This window comes from Lycium ferocissimum, unplaced genomic scaffold, assembly GCF_029784015.1.
Source record: "Lycium ferocissimum isolate CSIRO_LF1 unplaced genomic scaffold, AGI_CSIRO_Lferr_CH_V1 ctg14488, whole genome shotgun sequence".
NCBI classification, from domain to species: Eukaryota; Viridiplantae; Streptophyta; class Magnoliopsida; order Solanales; family Solanaceae; genus Lycium; species Lycium ferocissimum.
Genome location: NW_026715485.1, coordinates 2558 through 18388, shown reverse-complemented (window position 1 = coordinate 18388; position 15831 = coordinate 2558). Strand labels below are relative to the sequence as shown.

The window sequence follows — 15831 nt, the reverse complement described above, 5'->3', positions numbered from 1 at the left end:
TTCTCCATCATGTTACGGTATCCCTTAAGGAAAATGAGTTGGTCAGATTAATGCTAAAAGAGCATTTTAGTACTCAATTAATTCAATAAAGCCTTTGCAGTAGATCTTGGTCCAGAATTCTAGATTTTCCCAGCATATAAGATGTAATAAATGGGGTATGTATTGTATGGAAGATAAGGGTATGCGTGTAATATGGTGATCATATTGGAAATTGGAATACTACATCACGTATCCGCCCCTTTTAAAATTATATATTAAAATCCTAATTCGATTGGGATGGCGACTACGTATATTACTCATTTCATTTTAAGACAAACTAACTTACCTTGGGAAGCAAATTACTAAGAGCCACCAAGATCTCACATTTATATCTGTACGGGTAAACTGGTTTGATTGCGTTTATTGATCTCGTGTTTTTAATTTGTTCTATTACTAACTAGGTGTGCACTGATTTAAAAAAGATCTTCTTTTGGGGCCAATTTTCCTACATGTGATCTTAGCTCTACTTTAAACACATCATACTGTGACATGTATGCAGCGGCACCTGTGAACCTTTCGGTGGTAGAATAAATAATTAACTATACTGTAGTGTACAAATTACAAAGAGCCCGTTTGGATAAGTCATTTTTTAACTTATTTGAGTGTTTGATAAAATAAAAAACAACTTAAATTAAATTAAAAAGTGTTTAAAATCAGTCAAAATCAAGAAGTTGCTCAACCCCAATATTTTTTTTTTTTTTTTTGGCTTAAAAGCCATTTTGATTTGACAAATAACTTTACTCTTTTATCCCTCATATTTTATATTAATTCCAATACTATCCTTACTTCTAAAAACCTTTTAAGCACTATTATCACGTAACTACTTATTTATAAAATTACTTTCAGCACTTAAAAAGTACTTTAAACATTTATACTTAAAAGTCATTTTTTTCCAGCTAATCCAAACGGACTCAAAATCATTTAAGAACTTCTATTAAGTTCCTAACTGGATATTGAATGCGGTCAGAAAATCTGTATCAGGTTTCAGAATGTACACTTTGACATCAACTGATCAACACACATTTTGAGCAGCTCACCTTTGCCCTCCGCGAGCAATAGCCAGGCCTTCAATTTGAAAATTTGCTATAAAATGTCAAACACAAAACAGGTTAACATTAATAAACAAGTCCAGTCGGAGATTGCAACAGTATTGACTACAAGATATAACAGAAAGGTATAATAAAGTGAATTGGAAAACAATTTTATTAAAATATACATTTGCCCTCAAAATAGAAGCACCTCAACTCACTTAAGTACATGGGAGCAGTCTAGTATATGATACACACATGACATGATGGCATTGAGGCAACAATCATTTTGAGAAAAGAATGCAACGATTGCTAGAGAGAAAATCAACTACCTAGTTTGAAAGCATCAACGAAGAGACCTAGAATAACACCTGCTTTCCAGTAGTTCACCATCGAAACCAGAGATTGCAACCTCTTGGACGGAAGAGAAGGAGGCTTTTTATACATTAGCATTCCAATTCCCTCAATTGCAGCTACGACGACTCCTGCTACTAATACATCCCAATCACCAGTCTGTCCTAGGATTGTAGCCAAGGCATTTGCCGTATAAAAACCTAAGAGAAGCAGAAATACTTTCATAGGAAAGTTTTGTCGAGCTGAATTAAGCTTCTCCAACAACTGCCTGCCTCCAGCACCTACTATCCTCCCCAAACGAGTTCCACCTAGATCACGACCATCACCGTTGAGGCCATCTTGACCATCACTACTGGGAAGTCTCCCTGTATCTAAAGCAAATGCTATTCTTGAACCACGTCTTCTTGTCCGGGACCTGTTTTTACAAAACAAAGGCCTGTTTAACCATGCAAAAATGAATATTTTTACAAAATACTAGGATTAACAAATAAATAACTATTTTTACCACAAACATGTCTTGTTGATTATCTCTGTCTCGGTCCTATTGATTTAGTAAAGCGCGATCTCTCACTCTCAATTTCTCGAGCACACACACATCCAGCATATTATTGACATTGTTTCGGACAGAAATTTATTGTTTATTGGAGAAAAGCAATGCCATAGTACTTATTAAAGTAAGCCTTCATATTGATTGAGGTCTCATTCAATCTCATACAGGCTAAACTTTAAACAGACTTTCAGAGCATAGACAGCGTTAGTTAATTAAAGTAGCACAGGCAAACACTAGCACCGTGTTGGACGCCAACACAGATAGGTTGTTTTTTATCGTTGAAAAGGTAATGATTGTATTCACAAAACAGCTTAAGGGGAGTGCTGTAAAAAACCAAAAGTATGACGCTCTGCTAAACTTAGACTCTATGAAGTCTAATAAAGTTTCTGTTTCGTTAACATGTTCCAGTTTACACCAAGAATGCAGTAACAAAAGATAATCTAACTGTACAAGCTGTTGAAAGTTTTCAAAGTTGCTCCTCAAGTTTTAGATAAATTGCTTCAGAAGGGGTGCAGAAAAAGGGGAATTCTCAGTCAAATCTTGCTATAGAATTATGTCCAAGGAAGACCAACTCCAACATATAAAGCCATGACCCTGGAAACCCATCTTGACAAATGCTTCGTAAATCTGGGGAATATGGCAGTAGTAAAGCACAAAATTATAAATTTACAAGTATTAAAAATTTATATACTGTTACTCTCCATGGATAATATAGATTCTAACAACAAACAATACATTCAAGTAATTCAATATCTTAACATAGATTGAATAATCATCCATGTCTACAATACTGAAAGAGCAAAAATACACAACACAGATATCTAAATCTATGAGCAAATTCTCCTCTTCTTTCTGATTTGAGACTTGATCCAGTAAAAGAGAATAGATATTCCATTTTTTACATTTGGGCGTGTCACAAAAAGCCTCACTTATTACTTCAACTTCTTGTTTTTCTATACCTAGGGGAAGAATCTGAACGAAATTATAAAAAATGGGAATGCAATATTCAAATTGGTTTCTTGTTAAGCAACATGAGTTTTGTCTCTCAAAAAGCTATAATACAAGTGTCCAAATTTTAAAACATTAAGCAAATAATCAGAACACGACTTTATGTTGGCATCAGAGACCTATCCAGTGGTAATCAAATGGTTCGGATTCATACTCGAGTATAAGTCAAATTCATTATCAAGAAATTTGTTATTGTGCCTCCACGCAGCGATTTATGTGAAGATGCACAAAAACAATTTTGGTATGGGATTAAGGTGTAGTTGATTGAAATTAATGAAAGACTAACTAATGCACAGATATGTCCACACACACAAAGTTGGAAGTGCCAAGTTACAAGCTTGCAGCTTTTATGAGTATGACAAATGTGTTTTTAATCATTCTACAAAAAGACCAAGGGTCCAGGCGATAAAAAGATAGGTTTGGACACTAGTAAAAACTATATAGTGCTTTGAGAAAATCACTGTGAAAATTTTTTGTTAGGCTGTTGATAAAAAATCCTAATACTTCTAAGCCCAGAGCAAAAATCTCCCCTGAGTCACTTACTTAACCCTATGCCTACCATAGCTAGAGACAGTTTGTACAGTGTCTACCTCCAGCAAAAGCAAGGTGGAAAAGGAAGGGGCTCTCTCCCCTTCACCATCTTTTGGCCAAAAAGCGGGGATTGAAAGAGCACAAGTACCTTCAAACTTCTTCAATTAAGAGCATTGATTGCAGAATTTACTTCCAGTTCTTCTCTCAATGTCAAATAACAACACATAGTTACGCCTTAAGAAACTAGTTTAATCCCATAAAGGGTCTTATTGCACATCCAGAAATGCAACTGACATTGTTCTGAGCAGCAAAAGTTTAAACCACAATAGAAATTAGTTTTCCGAAACTAAAATCATGTAAATATTTAGATGATTCAAAACTAACATTTTGAATGTTACCTAATATTAAGAGATGGCATACATTTTACACCAAACTTTGAAATTTGTTCAGTTACTTCTAGTCTTTTGGAGAAATCCAGGATAGGTGAACTTCTTGAAACTACAAATAATTGTCCAAAGCTTTCATTATCGGCTGCTGGCAAAGACTGCAACATGATTGAAGCCATAAACTGCAAAGCATACAAAAGAAGCAATCAGAAATCGACTTAATGATACAACAAAGCGAAAAGAGAGAAGGGGTCATGAAAAAATCAGTGTGTATATAACATTCAAAGTTTTCAAAGTAAAAGGCCTACTGCAGACATCTCAGGGCTCAAAATATACACTTTATCAAACTGTCGAACTATATGCAGGATCTCAAACTAGATAAAGCACTCTTGAAGGTATTTCCAGCAAATACAAGCACTCTTCAAGTCATCATTCAGCAAAGAAAAAAGTAGCTAGGTCAGGTTTTATTTACATATTGAAGGCACTGCTTTCAATTTGCCTACCAAACTTAAGCATTCTCATGCTTGTACCACCCTGATTAGCAACTTGGTCTCTATATTTGATAGACAAGTATCTGTGAACCAAAATATTTTTCAGAAGGAAATCTCTGCTAACATTTCATGCAAGAGTCATACATAGAAGGGCAGCCCGGTGCACTAAGCTCCCGCAATGCGCGGGGTCCGGGGAAGGGCCGGACCACAAGGGTCTATTGTACGCAGCCTTACCTTGCATTTCTGCAAGAGTCATACATAGAAGGGAAAGCTTTAAATTTCCCCAGTAAGTGGCTCTGTCATAAGTGCCTTAGTGCAGATTTTTTATAATGAAATAAATAACTTATCCAGAGAATCAAAAGTGGTTCATTCGCAACTACTCTGCATTCTGTATTCAATCTATTTGTTTTTCTTTTTATTTTTCTGATAAATCATATATAGCTACAACCCGCTGACGCTATTTTACGAAGGCACAATGTGGCAACATACATCAAGCCCATAAATCTGAGGCATAATCACAATATTGTAGTAGATGGTTTATAATCTCCCCATACTTTTTACACAAGCAACACCAGCTGACCAGAATATACATTCTCTTTCTTAAAATATCTATGGTCAGAATGGCTCTCCATGCAGAACACCACATCAAGAATGCACCTTCTTTGGAGTCCTATATCTCCATAATGCTTTTCAAATAGGTCTAATATTTCCTCTGCTGAGGGTCTATCGAAACAGCCTCTCTACCTCACAAAGGTAGGGGTAAGGTTTGCGTACATCCTATCCTACCCTCCCCAGACCTCACTTGTGGGATTACATTGGGTATGTTGTTGTTGTTTATTATTTCCTCTGGCGCTTAGATGACTAAATTATGATTGTACAGGATCGCTACGAACTGCTACTCTTCTGCTCCATCTCATAAGATTGCATTCAGTCTTAAAACTTTCTTCATCTAAAAGTTAAAATTTGCAAGCTCCCCATTTGACAACTGTTCACTAAATTTCTTCCACTAGAAAATCTTCCTTTTCCTAAAAAATTTTTGAAGTTCAGCCTTGGATACCTCTACCCAACTATGGCATATTGGAATAGATCACCTAGCTTTGTTTCCTTTGCTGAATTCGAACCCTGGTCTTCCATAGGGGCGGAGCCAGATAGAAGCAAGGGGGTTCATCGGCGGAAAATTACATTGTATATACAAGTTATAATTATTTTTATGTATATATAATAGGTGTTGAATCCCCTTGGCTTGTTCGTCCGTATACTTCATTATATTTTGAACCCCCTTACTAAAATCCTGACTCGACCACTGTTCTTCCATGGTTTTCATTAACACATGACAAACCCATTTGCAATTGACAATTAAATCAGCAAGCGTCTACTACTCCTCCTTTATTCACAGGATAAATTCAGCTAAAACTATAAAAAATCAATTTCAAGTTGCACAATACTGGAAAATATTAAAATAAATTTATTAGATGCTGCACGAAAGGACCCATAATTTACAACATTCGAAATTGGAACAAAAGCATAGTATAATTGTGATTTCGTGTGCGAAGTGGGAGGTCACCTTAAGAAATCTTTGCTTCAGCAAATCCACAACAAGTAACTGTCGGTCTTTTCCCAATGCATCTACAGAAAGATGAAAAAACTCTATTTGTGTTTATAGGATAGATAAAGATTGTGCTTTATGGGTATGTCGGAGAATGGTAGTGTCAAGTACGGCCGAGCATCTGAGAAAATGCCTACTGATATTTTATGACTAAAATGCTCACTTATTGGGAACTAGGTTCAAAATAGTCCCTTATGTATGACTTTACTAGTTTTGGTCCTTTAAGTTTATTAAAAATGAGCACTTTGGATCTCCGTCAATAATTACCAAATTTTGATAATTAAATTGCATGAATTGTGAAAATAGAAAATATTTTGGTGGAAAATCACATTTGGAAGTAAAATCTTTTGCAATTTTTTTTTAATCTATATATGGAGTCTGGTGCAACTATTTGAGGTATAATTTCTGTTAATTTTGTCTACTTTATTGCGTTTGGTATAGCTTCTTTTATGTTGCAATTTTTGGGATCTTGATGGAGATTTCTGGTGTTCTTGATTGTATCTTTTTTTCCCCACAATTCCGATTAAATTCAATAATCAGAATTTGGTAAATATCTTACAAAGACTAAAAGTGCTCACTTTTAATAAACTTAAAAGATCAAAACTGCTCAGCTAATACTTAAGGGATTACTTGGAACTTATTGTCAAAGATAGTGGACCTTTTTTGTCATTTTCTGGAAAACTGAACCTGGAAAATTGGAAGGAATTTATTTAATAAAGAAATAATGAGTTCCAAGTCCACCGGTAAATTTCCAAAAGTCTGATATTTATTTCAGTCGCAACACTAATAAAGGTGTGAAAAAAGAGATTGAGGATATCCTTCATGTTGAGGAGGTGGATACTCGTGGAAAGTATCTTGTCTTGCTGATAGTGGTTGCAACAAGCAAAAAATCAGTCTTTATTTATATTCAAGAGAGAGTAATCTCAAAAATGAGTAACTGGAAGTGTACTAGTCCCTTCCTAGTCTTGCTCAAAACTGTAGTTCAATCAATTTCAACTTATTTGATGAATATGTTCTTGATACCCAGTAATATGTGTGCACCTATTGAGCGAGCCATGAATGGATTTTAATTTTGTCAAAATCGAGAATAGGAAAAAATGTGAGATTAGGTGGATATCTTGGCAGAAAATGTGAGTTCGTAAAGAAGATGGGGCGTTTGGGCTTTCGAGAGCTCCAACGCTTTAATTTCGTACTGCTCGTGGAAACAGGATGAAATCTTTTGACTAGACCTAAGGCTCTTGTGAGTAAGCTTTTTCAAGCTCGGTACTATCATAAATCAAATTTTCTTCACGTAGGGCGAGGTTCCAATCCTAATTTTTTTTTTATGGGGAGATGTGTGTGAAGGGAAACAATTATTAACCAAGGATATCTTCGACGTATTGGTGATAGGAAGACAGTGAGGGTTTATGTTGACCCATGGTTGTCTAAGGATGATTTTTGTTATGTTGAAAGCTTATTTTTCTTGAAAGCGACAATTTGCTTGTACTGATATGGTGAAACAAGATGTACAAGAATGGAATTGGGATTCGCTGCATACCCTCTTTGATGCTTGCGAGATAGAGGCAGCTAGACAATTTCTCTTGAATATTAGGCTCCGTGGAGATACGTGGATGTGAAAATGGGATAACGAAGGATTATACTCCGTGAAGAGTGGATGTCATCTCCTTTATAATCAAAATATTGCACCGAACCAACAGTAACAACAACGTTGTAAGTTCATTTGGAGCCTCTCATTATCTACTAAAGTGCTTAAGGTTCATCTTTAATTGATGTTTTCTTTACCTTTCGAAGATGAATTTTCTTTACCTTTCGAAGATGGGAAAACCTTTTTGTCTCGTGTATGATAAGCTTACTCGGGCGAAAAACCGGCGGGGAAGCTTAGAAGAGATGATCAAATCATCATAATTTAGCTTAGCTCAAATATTATATTCATCATTATTAGCAGAAGTGAAAATAAATACTATCTTAAGCGATCGCGCGTACGAAAGTGTCACATCAAAGTCAGAGGGGCGGCGGAATATACATCGCCGGACATATATGCACATATACAAACAGGAGGGCCATTATGGCCACCATAACAAACGGGACCGCATTCAGATGCAAATCATGAACAAATCGAACACACATAGGACCCACGACCCACAAATATGACTACAGGCCTCTACAAATCAAAACGGATCATATGACGGGACGAGGCCCCGCCGTACCCCGAATAATCAAATATACAAAAGCATAACCAACACAGAAGATAGGTACCAACATATGGGCTCCGGACCAAAAGGAGCACCCTGTATCGACGGGATGTGTGGCCTACTGCGGCGGTCCGATCACGAACCTCTGTACCTGCGGGCATGAAACGCAGCCCCCGAAGAAAGGGGGTCAGTACGAAAGATGTACTGAGTATGTAAAGCATAAAGTACAAAAATCCCAACCATAACCGAAGTGAAGGGTACGGAGAGAAAGTACCAGATCAAAGTATCAGAATCTGTACTGAAGACACATATACATAATGCAAATAGAAAATCATGCATAAGCTCAGGAACGTGGTCACCACTCCGACGCTGGCGCCACAACACAGCATACTCCGGAAAGGTTTCAAATCTCCGTACAAACCCCGAACATATCATATCACACATATCATATCGTGACATATCATGTCATCAGAACAAATCATGTAATCAGCCATATCACAGCATAACTCCATATACGGTAACCGGCCCTATGGCGAGGTCTCGGAAACCGCAACACAGCATACTTCCGAATTTATCATAGTGCGCACGATCATAAACCGGCCCGGGAACCGGCGAACGAAAATCATAGTATAGGCACGAGCGAGTAGTGCGAGAGTCATATGCAAATACATAATTAAATTCCAAGGATCGACAAACAAATACATATACATATTCATATTAAGATCGAAGGCTTAAAGTAAGCATTGGGTCTGTCGGAGTTAATATACAAAAGTTGGGAGCCTTTAGATTTATAAAACTTTCGAAAAATACTTCTTAACTATTCTCTAAAAGTTTAGTGTCGTTCACATTTAGAAGCTTTCATATCACTTATGGAACAAACCGGACGAGTCTTAAATTCGTAGGCAAAGGTCCCATCTTTATGTCAAACCAAAGTAGATTAAATAAGACAAACGAAAGAAACCTTGGGGCTAGTGGGCCCACCTCGGGTCAAATCGAGGCGGCGGGCATAAATTACGAACATTAGACTTTATGGAGTCGGTTATGTAGGTTTCAAAGCAATTCTATCACATTTGCGCAAATTATGGATGTTCGAATAGTTTTCCAACAAAACGTAGAAGTCATGATTCAATTGTCTTGAATGAATAGTAACTAAAATCAAACTCGGGTTTCGAGGAGCAGATAACCCCGAGGCTCAAATTCAAACCTAGTATATCTAGGACATGCCAAAAGAAGAAAAGGGATAGCTTTACATACCTTTCTTGTCCTTTACGCTTACCAAAATCCAAATCCCGTTTCGACTAAAAACCTACAAATGGTTACATTTACCAATTACTATTCATGAGGTTCAAAATTCCAACTTTGGTTAGTATTTGCCTACCGAAATTTCGGCAGCACCTCCCCTATAAATATGACACCCCGAGAATTTAACTCGGCCAGAATATCAACAACAACAATACCAACAACATCAATTATTGACTAAAATCGCTTACTAACACAATTAGTCTTCTTTCTACATAAAACAACAACTTCCAAACTAACTTTGTATTCATAGATCAAAGTCAATATTTTCATATCCACATGCTAATTTCAGCTCATTCAAACATAGACTAAGAGCATTCCAAGCTATATATCCAATATTCAACATTTCCATCAATTTCCATATTCGATCCAAAATTCTCATATATGCAACGAAACCATTCCAACACATTTTCTACTTACTAATTCATCTCCACAACCACAATCTACACTTTAACAACTTCATTATCTCAATATCATAAAATCGCATTAATATGACATAGTTTTTCTACATTTCATTTTCATGCCAACTTCACCCATATAATCTTCATTTACATTATAATGATCACAATAACACAACTAACATGTTAAACAAAATAAATCCATCACAATTCCAATTTCAATGTACCACACGGCCATGCCATATATTTCCAACTTCAACCAAATTCTTTCAACTTTCATTTCCAATATAATTTCCATCATAACCACAACTAGAATACAACATAAAATTCAACACACAATAGGTATACACATGTACACACACACGGCTACATGCATATATGTATATCCACTTTGTAAACTTCCATATTCCCATAGTTTCTACTCATTTTCATATACTACAACACCAACAAACCTTCATAACATAATAAAAAGAGATGAATTCTTACCTTTTTCTCCAATCTTCTTCACTTGAGTAAGTTGTCCATTTGAAGAAACAAGTCCTCTTTCTTCCAAACCAACTACACTAAGTTGTAGAGGACACTTAATTTAGTAGGAAAACCACAAGACAATAATTTTTGGATCAAGATTTTAAGGGGAAAAATTTGGAGCTTATGGCCGAATGGCCTAGTCCATTTTCTCTTCATCTTTTGTTTTCTCCTTCTCAATTGTTTCTTGAAATTTCTAAGTGATAAGGCCTCCTTAATATAATTGTCACATGGCATTATTAAGGGGCATGGGCTTGGGCCATAGTGGCCGGCCACCCCCCTTGCCTTGGGCCTAATTGAAATTTTTTTTTTTTTAGCCCAAACTAATTATGAATCTCAAGTGTAATTTATGGAACAAATTTTCAAAATTCCACTTTTGCCCTTGGTCTTCCTCCGTACTTCCGCTTCAATATTTTTCATGACTATCACACATATGTGAATTAAAGTCAACATGTGACCTCATTTCTTACAAGTCAAAATTATTTCTGATTTTCCAAATGTGCGAAAACACGGGATATAACATCCTCCCCCCTTTAGAACATTCGTCCTCGAATGTTAAATTAGCCTTATAGAGTCTCACGAGCATTTCGGGGAGTTTCTTTTCCTATTATCGTTTCGCCATAAGACTTTAACGAGAGGGTATGTCCCTGGTACGCAATCTCCTCACCTGACAATTCCGAATGACTACAGGTCGCTCCTCATAAGACAATTCCTCAGTCATTTAAATGTCATCTACTGGAAATATCCCAGGAGGATCACCATTACCTTTTCGGAACACGGATACACGGAATACCGGATATACGACTCGGTCAGATGGTAAGTCTAGCTCATAGGCGATCTCGCCTACCTTTCAAATAGTCTGATACGGTTCGATATACCGCGGACGGAGTTCACTCTTACCGAAGCTCATCACACACTTCACAGGTGACATCTTTAGAAATAGTCAGTCATCAATCTGGAATTCTAACGGTTGGCGTTGTTTATCTGTATATGATTTCTGTCGACTTTGAGCAGTCAACAACCATCCCCAAGGGAGCTTTTATCTTACTAACTGCTCGCCGAATCATACCTAGTTCGATCAACTTTATTTCACCCATATCGAACCAACCAATCGGAGATCTGCATTTTTCTATCATATAAGGTCTCGTATTCGTATGGTGTCATCTGAATGTTGGGACGATAACTATTATTATTATAGGCAAATTTAGTTAACGGTAAATGATCACCTTCACTATCCTTGAAGTCAATAACATAGACTCAGGGTATATCTTCTCAGTGTCTGAATAGTACGCTCGGCTTGTCCGTCGGACCGAGGATAACATACTGTGCCATAACGCACCTGAGTTTTCCGTCCTTCCTGGGGCGGTCCCTAGAGGTTAGTCGTAAGTTGAACACTTCTATCAGTAATAATAGATACAGGAATCCCGTGAAGTCTTATTATTTCTTTAATATACCATCTGGTATAATCCTCAGCCGAATAAGTAGTTCTACCCCGAAGGAAAAGGACTGATTCCGTCAATCTTTGACAATAATTCAATTAAAATCGTACCTGCGCGGAGTGCGCGGTAACCTGTAATAAAATCCATGTTAATCGTTTCTCATTTCCAAACTAAAATTTTCGTTCCCTGTAGCAATCCGCCGAGCTTTTGGTACTCGATTTTGGACTTACCGGCAGTTTGGATATTGGCCAACGAACTCTGCACCGTATTGGAATGGCATCCTTGAACTGACGCTATTTTACCTTTTCCATAATCGATGCTTCAACGCCTTTCGGACGGAAACCCCCAATGTTTCCAGAATCGTCCAAACAAACTCTAAGGCTAATTAACTGATGGATTTCACGAACCAATTCCTCCTTTTTGGTTGCACGCCGGTCAAATTGCCCATAAATCGCGACTATAAACGTACGCCACCACATTCACTTTTTCGGGTGGTACGGAATATCGACGTCATAATCTCTCAACAATTCAAACCATTTTCCTTATCGCAAATTCAGCTTCTTTTTGCTCAAAATATTCTGAAAACTCTGATGGTCTGTACCATTTTCAGCATGGACTCCATATAAATAATGCCGTCATATTTTCAAAAACATAAACCACTGTGACTAATTCCAGATCATGAGTGGAATAATTTCTCTCATGCGGATTCTTTACAAATATACTCAAACACCACTTCACGCCGATGCTCCACATAATTTTATGGCGTATCTCCTCGGGTTTCATGTGATTAGTGGTCCATAAACTATTTCTAGCATTTAACGAACCTCTTTCTTCCCTTCAAAGATTTCCACATTACCAAGCACTGGCACTCCTATTACGATAATCGTTATTACCCGAAATATTCTTTGGGTCTGATAACTCTCTCCATTACTCTTTAGGTACCTAACTCGCAGCCATTTCCTTGCCTTTATTATTACTCCTTAAAACATATCTCTGCGTACTTAGGTACCACATTAGTTTACCCGATAGGGGGGATTCAAATCATAACACAAACATATCATAATTCGTATTGACGAAAAAGCATTTTCTTAAGACGTCTTTCATTCTTTCCCTTCTTGACATCAAAAGATATTGGAATGCCGTTTTAAGTCTAACATAGTACGCTCTCCCCCCCTTTAAGGGGCTGTACTTATACCATACCCATGTCTTTCCCTTACAATCTATAACTTGATTAGCCTCGTACGAGACTTTAATAAATTCCCGAGGCGGTGAAAACTCTCGATCGCCTACTACAAAATCTTATCTGATAGCTGGTCCTCAAATAACGTAGTTAATGTAGAAACTTATCCTTTAGTAATCATATTCTTCCTCATTGGAAGATTCGGCTAAGTTATTCCCTCTTTCACACCCGTTCCTTATCTGTCGTTCCGCTTTCTCGATATTCGTATTTTTTGACACTCACATAATTCACCGTTCCATACCATGGATTTTTTTTCTTTTTGCTCCGCACTACTACATTCCAGTTCCTTTTTGCAAATAATTTCGTGCTTTGCCCGTCGGCTCTTTTGAGGCTCTGCCTAACTACGTTCCTTACTTTCAGCTTTTCTGACGTTCTGAGCTCCTTATGTTCTACTCAATTACTCTCTTTCCTTTCCAAATATCGTTGTATTAGAATTTTCCAGTGTCAACCTGTAGCAAAATCAATATCAGTTTATCTCATCACATCTATCTCACACCTTTCACCTTGTCTCATAAATTTTGTCCATTTAATATCTTCCATAGTTTACAACACTAGCTATTAGGGTTCACCCATCGATAGACATAGTCATAAAAGGGGAGTCCTACACATACATATAAATATATTTCTGTCACTTCTTTTACAGGACATTTCCAATCACTTGTTCCAACTTACTCTAATTTCAGGGCTGCGTTGCTCTTTTTCCTCTTCACCAGTCTAATCCGTTGCAACTCACGCGGCTTCTATAAAGCTGTTAACCATTCCACGTACTCTAATTTCCTTTAGATTACCCCAAATTTCCTATTTGTCTCTCGTATCTATATTTGTGAAAATTTTAATACATTTCCCAGGGGGGTCACCCATCCCAGGATTGCTCCGGCTCTAGCACGCTTAACCTTAAAACTTTAATGCATTTAGGTGCGTTAAGGCCGGTACAATCGCATCAACTGCCCCGCACAACCTTTGTCACGTAATTTTAGACAAGTCGGGGTCTTAACAATTTTCAAAACGTCCTCGTAGCGGGTCCCACCCCGATCTAGGGAGGAGTCTTTCACTTTTCTGACCATATAGTTACTGTGTCGCCCCTTATCTAAATCCTCAATACTTACCTTCGTCTATATGTCTAATTCTACACAGCCCACCAGTTTAAATTTTATTCCGCAAATTCCGACTCCAATCATTCGTCGGGAACTGATAAAATATTTCTGTAAAGTTCCCTCTCCAACCGCTAGCAGAAGGAAACTAAAATCCGGCAAACATCGCAGGATTCCTTAGTACTTAATTCACATAATTGCCCCCATATACATATAGGAATAGTAAGCGAACCATTTAATTCCCAACTACTTGTCATACGCTTTGTATTTTTCCAATAAGGTGATACTTAACTGCTGGATATTTTTGCCTTTCAACATAGGCTTTTCTAAAGCAAAGTATGGTCGGAACGTATTTTGGTCCGTTTAAATAAATTGCAAATTTGCTGCTCAAATATACTTTCTCAAAATAGAATTTCCCACATAAAGACGGTGCTTCTTACGAATGACATAGAGGATGCCTTTTAAACTTTTAATCCAACACAATAGATTTACTTTGTCGGTATCGACTTTCAGGACGTGTTAAGAACGTACATCTCATTTTCCTTCTTATAATGCTGGAAAAATTTGGGCAGAGGTTCCTCTGTATTTCTTACTATCCCAAAACCTGCACGCAGGGAATACCAACAATGCCTCACAGGGCTAACGTATATACATGCGTATCATATCGTATCATAGCCACACAAGGCTAATAATTTCAAATAAAAGTATGAAAATGTCGAGACTTACCTTACACACATAATTCGAATAGCACCGGTGGCATTTTCCTATTTATTTTCCTTTTCGATCTTCAACTTTACATTTCAGTCATACTTCAAATAACTTCCCCAATACACATCCTCCGTACCATTACTTACCTGTATACTGTGCAGCTCCCAGTATTATCAGTCACTGTCTTCTGTCGATACCGTTCTTCGGCTGAAATCAAAGGTTAGTAAAAAGGAATTCATTTCCTACGGTACTGGCTCTATCGCACGATCTAAGATCCAAAGAAAAGTAACACCCTAAATGTCCTGTAGCCTCCTGTTTATAGATGTGGTGCACAACACACCGATAAACAAGACTCTACGAGACACGGCTCGTAGACATTCCGAGGACAAACCGCTCTCGATACCACTTTTGTCACGACCCAGCCCCGTGGCCGCGACTGGCGCCCTATTTGGACACCCAAACAGACTTTCAGATCAAATCATCATAATTTAGCTTAGCTCAAATATTATATTCATCATTATTAGCAGAAGTGAAAATAAATACTATCTTAAGCGGTCGCGCGTACGAAAGTGTCACATCAAAGTCAGAGGGGCGGCGGAATATACATCGCCGGACATATATGCACATATACAAACGGGAGGGCCATTATGGCCACCATAACAAACGGGACCGCATTCAGATGCAAATCATGAACAAATCGAACACACATAGGACCCACGACCCACAAATATGACTACAGGCCTCTACAAATCAAAACAGATCATATGACGGGACAGGGCCCCGCCGTACCCCGAATAATCAAATATACAAAAGCATAACCAACACAGAAGATAGGTACCAACATATGGGCTCCGGACCAAAAGGAGCACCCTGTATCAGCAGGATGTGTGGCCTACACTGGCAGATCACGAACCTCTGTACCTGCGGGCATGAAACGCAGCCCCCG

The 15831-nt window shown here is 37.7% G+C and overlaps 1 protein-coding gene across 1 annotated transcript; it reads right to left on the bottom strand.

The window, feature by feature from the left end:
* Nucleotides 1-1132: 1132 nt before the first annotated feature.
* On the bottom strand, nt 1133-6164 carry LOC132042281 (ycf20-like protein). The gene is made up of 3 exons (XM_059432875.1): nt 5952-6164; nt 3909-4078; nt 1133-1836 (listed from the first exon to the last, which is right to left on the bottom strand). The coding sequence occupies exons 2-3, from the start codon at nt 4073-4075 to the stop codon at nt 1392-1394; spliced, it is 612 nt and encodes a 203-aa protein (XP_059288858.1). The 5' UTR covers nt 4076-4078; nt 5952-6164; the 3' UTR covers nt 1133-1391.
* Between the last annotated feature and the right edge of the window lie 9667 nt (nt 6165-15831).

Coding starts and splice junctions, on each gene's coding strand:
- LOC132042281 (XM_059432875.1), bottom strand. CDS start 4,075: ATGGCTTCAATCATGTTGCAGTCTTTGCCAGCAGCCGATAATGAAAGC. Junction 1,837..3,908: donor ATGCCATCTCTTAATATTAG/GTAACATTCAAA, acceptor TTGTAAAAACAG/GTCCCGGACAAGAAGACGTG.